General features: G+C 39.2%; 1 protein-coding gene across 3 annotated transcripts; it reads right to left on the minus strand.

Annotated features, from left to right (window-relative positions):
- Positions 1-3,682: 3,682 nt before the first annotated feature.
- Positions 3,683-5,122, minus strand: LOC131542568 (type-2 ice-structuring protein-like). 3 transcript variants are annotated; one of them, XM_058779385.1, is made up of 6 exons: positions 5,025-5,122; positions 4,847-4,907; positions 4,558-4,667; positions 4,269-4,391; positions 4,017-4,125; positions 3,683-3,885 (listed from the first exon to the last, which is right to left on the minus strand). In XM_058779385.1, the coding sequence occupies exons 2-6, from the start codon at positions 4,902-4,904 to the stop codon at positions 3,818-3,820; spliced, it is 468 nt and encodes a 155-aa protein (XP_058635368.1). In that variant the 5' UTR covers positions 4,905-4,907; positions 5,025-5,122; the 3' UTR covers positions 3,683-3,817. The 3 variants fall into 3 exon arrangements, with proteins under 3 accessions (XP_058635368.1, XP_058635367.1, XP_058635369.1); XM_058779384.1 differs by having other exon boundaries at positions 4,558-4,670; positions 5,025-5,121; XM_058779386.1 differs by having other exon boundaries at positions 4,558-4,652; positions 5,025-5,117.
- Positions 5,123-5,439: the final 317 nt, after the last annotated feature.

Genomic DNA, 5,439 nt, shown 5'->3' on the forward strand with positions numbered 1-5,439 from the left:
TTTAGTTTCTGAACTCCTCTTTACAGAATGTTCTCAACCGATCTCTTAATACTGAAACGCCTCGAATCAATAAAAGCATTAAAGCAAACCTTGTGTGTTGTGGTGTTTAATCAAAATCATGTGTAATATTGTTATGAGAATATGGTTTGTAGAATGGCGTTAGGCATTAAGTGATGTGCTTGTCTTGCTGTAGATGCAGAAAGAAAATTAGTATTTTGCAACTAATGTAATTCTCAGGCATAGATAAAACAAATTTGGTTAATATCAAAACATATTAACTATGCCATTATCATAGCTTGAGAATGCAGTGTAAAAAGAATTTGACAAATTGAATTAAACCTTACTGCATTAAATATTAGAACAACACTACTAAAATTACTTGCACTAGATTTATTTGTAATTACTGACCATCAGCCTCTATCTACGATGGCAATAGTCTTTACATAATGAGAACGGTTTACATGCACTGAACAAAATGACAAACACAACACTTGTTTTTGCCCCCATTTTTCATGAGCTGAACTCAAAGATCTAGGACTTTTTCTATGTACACAAGGCCTATTTCTCTCAAATATTGTTCACAAATCTGTCTAAATCTGTGTTAGTGAGCACTTCTCCTTGGCCGAGATGCTCCATCCACCTCACAGGTGTGGCATATCAAGATGCTGATTAGACAGCATGATTATTGCACAGGTGTGGCCATCGGAAGAATTGGGCTCATAAATTAGGCCGGCAGACTCAACTGCTGCTTTTAAAATGTATTTAAATTTTTTTACATGCACAGAATAACGTATGTTTAAGTTACTGTGTGACTGATAACTAAGCTAATAACACTAGATTTGAATTTAACATTAAAATGTGACGTTTTCTGTTGTCAGAGTGCACGCGCCCTCTCTCTCTCTTCCTCTACACAAGCGCGTGTCCCAGGTCGTTGCCATGGAGACAAACCAAAACCATTAAGGCTGTGGTGTGAGCTAGCGAGTGCGCTAATCGCAGGAAGAATAAAATGGACAGTAAAAGAAAGATTCCTGGAGGAGCTGAAAAAGCCAGGTTGAAAAAGAAAGGCGTTGGAGGATGACGCGGCCAAATGTGCCAAATACAGGTGCACCTCAATAAATTACAATGTCGTGGAAAAGTTCATTTCAGCAATTCAACTCAAATTGTGAAACTCGTGTATTAAATCAATTCAGTGCACACCGACTGAAGTAGTTTAAGTCTTTGGTTCTTTTAATTGTGATGATTTTGGCTCACATTTAACAAAAACCCACCAATTCAATCTCAACAAATTAGAATACTTCATAAGACCAATAAAAAAACATTTTAGTGAATTGTTGGCCTTCTGGAAAGTATGTTCATTTACTGTATATGTACTCAATACTTGGTAGGGGCTCCTTTTGCTTCAATTACTGCCTCAATTCGGCGTGGCATGGAGGTGATCAGTTTGTGGCACTGCTGAGGTGGTATGGAAGCCCAGGTTTCTTTGACAGTGGCCTTCAGCTCATCTGCATTTTTGGGTCTGGTGTCTCTCATCTTCCTCTTGAAGATCCCTCATAGATTCTCTGTGGGGTTCAGGTCTGGTGAGTTTGCTGGCCAGTCAAGCACACCGACACCATGGTCATTTAACCAACTTTTGGTGCCTTTGGCAGTGTGGGCAGGTGCCAAGTCCTGCTGGAAAATGAAATCAGCATCTTTAAAAAGCTGGTCAGCAGAAGGAAGCATGAAGTGCTCTAAAATTTCCTGGTAGATGGCTGCGTTGACTGTGGATTTCAGAAAACACAGTGGACCAACACCAGCAGATGACATTGCACCCCAAATCATCACAGACTGTGGAAACTTAACACTGGACTTCAAGCAACTCGGGCTATGAGCTTCTCCAGTCTTCCTCCAGACTCTAGGACCTTGGTTTCCAAATTAAATACAAAACTTGCTCTCATCTGAAAACAGGACTTTGGACCACTGGGCAACAGTCCAGTTCTTCTTCTGCTTAGCCCAGGTAAGACGCCTCTGACGTTGTCTGTGGTTCAGGAGTGGCTTAACAAGAGGAATACGACAACTGTAGCCAAATTCCTCGACACGTCTGTGTGTGGTGGCTCTTGATGCCTTGACCCCAGCCTCAGTCCATTCCTTGTGAAGTTCACCCAAATTCTTGAATGGATTTTGCTTGACAAGCCTCATAAGGCTGCGGTTCTCTCGGTCGGTTGTGCATCTTTTTCTTCCACACTTTTTCCTTCCACTCAACTTTCTGTTAACATGCTTGGATACAGCACTCTGTGAACAGCCAGCTTTTTTAGCAATGAATGTTTGTGGCTTACCCTGCTTGTGAAGGGTGTCAATGATTGTCTTCTGGACAACTGTCAGATCAGCAGTCTTCCCCATGATTGTGTAGCCTAGTGAACCAAACTGAGAGACCATTTTGAAGGCTCAGGAAACCTTTGAAGGTGTTTTGAGTTGATTAGCTGATTGGCATGTCACCATATTCTAATTTGTTGAGATTGAATTGGTGGGTTTTTGTTAAATGTGAGCCAAAATCATCACAATTAAAAGAACCAAAGACTTAAACTACTTCAGTCGGTGTGCACTGAATTGATTTAATACACGAGTTTCACAATTTGAGTTGAATTGCTGAAATGAACTTTTCCACGACATTGTAATTTATTGAGGTGCACCTGTATTTGGCACATTTGGCCGCGTCATCCTCCAACGCCTTTCTTTTTCAACCTGGCTTTTTCAGCTCCTCCAGGAATCTTTCTTTTACTGTCCATTTTATTCTTCCTGCGATTAGCGCACTCTCGCTAGCTCACACCACAGCCTTAATGGTTTTGGTTTGTCTCCATGGCAACGACCTGGGACACGCGCTTGTGTAGAGGAAGAGAGAGAGAGGGCGCGTGCACTCTGACAACAGAAAACGTCACATTTTAATGTTAAATTCAAATCTAGTGTTATTAGCTTAGTTATCAGTCACACAGTAACTTAAACATACGTTATTCTGTGCATGTAAAAAAATTTAAATACATTTTAAAAGCAGCAGTTGAGTCTGCCGGCCTAATTTATGAGCCCAATTCTTCCGATGGCCACACCTGTGCAATAATCATGCTGTCTAATCAGCATCTTGATATGCCACACCTGTGAGGTGGATGGAGCATCTCGACCAAGGAGAAGTGCTCACTAACACAGATTTAGACAGATTTGTGAACAATATTTGAGAGAAATAGGCCTTGTGTACATAGAAAAAGTCCTAGATCTTTGAGTTCAGCTCATGAAAAATGGGGGCAAAAACAAGTGTTGTGTTTGTCATTTTGTTCAGTGCATGTAAACCGTTCTCATTATGTAAAGACTATTGCCATCGTAGATAGAGGCTGATGGTCAGTAATTACAAATAAATCTAGTGCAAGTAATTTTAGTAGTGTTGTTCTAATATTTAATGCAGTAAGGTTTAATTCAATTTGTCAAATTCTTTTTACACTGCATTCTCAAGCTATGATAATGGCATAGTTAATATGTTTTGATATTAACCAAATTTGTTTTATCTATGCCTGAGAATTACATTAGTTGCAAAATACTAATTTTCTTTCTGCATCTACAGCAAGACAAGCACATCACTTAATGCCTAACGCCATTCTACAAACCATATTCTCATAACAATATTACACATGATTTTGATTAAACACCACAACACACAAGGTTTGCTTTAATGCTTTTATTGATTCGAGGGGCGTTTCAGTATTAAGAGATCGGTTGAGAACATTCTGTAAAGAGGAGTTCAGAAACTAAATGTAGTCCAATCAAAGTAACTGGAGCAGGATGACTGCGTAGGATCTCACAGGTCTTTAGCACAAACATAGCCCACTGAGGCAGAACAGCCAGCATCATTCCAGCAACGGTCAGCTGGAGGGTGGAAAAATTAAATAAGTTATGATTGTTACAGTAGTGTTAGAACAGGAGCCAATGTGTTATTATTTGTGAAGTTTTAGGATGGTAAATAATTGAAAGTAAAAAAAACTACACTGCATTCTTACAGGTCCAGCTGATCTCTCCACAGTTCTCGACATTAATATTGTTAGGTTCATCAGCGCACCAGTTGGTGTAGTCATATGGGGTTCCATCACTCCACAACCACGCTCCTTCCTAAAGAGCAAAGAGTGATTAAAAGTGCTCTTCTGTACTCAGACTACATAAAGAACTTCATTTAGTTTGGCTTTGAAGTTAAACCATCTTCATTAGAAACAATGGTCTCAAACAAATAAATCTCTTTAGTCCACGCAACTTACTTGTACACCATCATGAACACCAAACCAACATCGTTTAGAAGATGGCACCAGACTCAACAGAAAATCGTTTTCCAGTTCACTGTGCACAGATGCCAGATTTGCATGCTGATCTATACACTTTCTCTAAAGAGACATTAGAAAAATAAAAATAAGTGGTCTTTAGCAAGATGTCACTTACATTTAACAAAATCTGCTCTGATGGATTAGTTGCGCAGTCTAGTTTTCTAAAAAGAAAAATTAAGGAAGTTTTACTTTAAAAAAAAAAGTTGCCTTGTAACTAAGGCTTTACCTCTGCTGCGATCCAGCTAATCGACTGAGAGAAGAACTTGTAGCAGCGGTCTCCAAAAGGTGTCCATCCATAGTGGCAGTTTTTATCTATACCAACTGGATAAGGTAGGTCTACTGTACATATGTTAGTCTTGTAATAGTCACATTATCACTCATTATGCAAATAGGAGTCAACACAATACTGTATATGTCTCACTATCCCTCTTCATAAAGCTACAAAATGCCAAAGGTTTGGCGGAACAAGTTTTTAAAGTGGAATGAGGATTTAAACAGATAAGCGTTTTGTTCACCTTCTGTGTTTCCCATGGAGAACATGATGAAGAGCAGCAGACTTCCCAGCATTGCCATGAACTTGACAATTAATAAGCAGAAAAAGTGAATTGTCTGCACTCATATACTGAGCATGTTGTATTCACAATGTATTTTAAAGACAAAGTTATTCAGTAGGTCTTTGTGCCAAAAACTCACCTTGATTTTCAGATCGTTACCTTCAGAATTTCAGAGGACGATTTTGTGGAGTTTCACAAAGAGCTCTGCTTTTATGCTTTACTTGATATCAAGTGTGTTTAAGTCCTTTGAGCTAGTTTTCATTAGTTGCCCTGATTACGTCATTCAGTTCACCTGTGTTCAATTTATCAAGTCATTAGGCCCTCGTTTGCATTAGTATTTATACTCCTTGTTCTGTTCAGGGACCTGTTCTTTGTACCTCACTTAATACTTCTGAGATGATTTGAAAGAGTCCAGATCGTCTAATCCTGATAACTGATCTCTGCCTAATTTGGTTCTTCAAACAAATTTGTGGATTTGATTAAAATATCTGGAATAAGTCGCCTGAGATTACTGCTCGTTCTTGTGTTCCCCAAAAGGGCAGCTGTATCGATAC

Source organism: Onychostoma macrolepis, chromosome 06 (assembly GCF_012432095.1).
Source record: "Onychostoma macrolepis isolate SWU-2019 chromosome 06, ASM1243209v1, whole genome shotgun sequence".
NCBI lineage: Eukaryota > Metazoa > Chordata > Actinopteri > Cypriniformes > Cyprinidae > Onychostoma > Onychostoma macrolepis.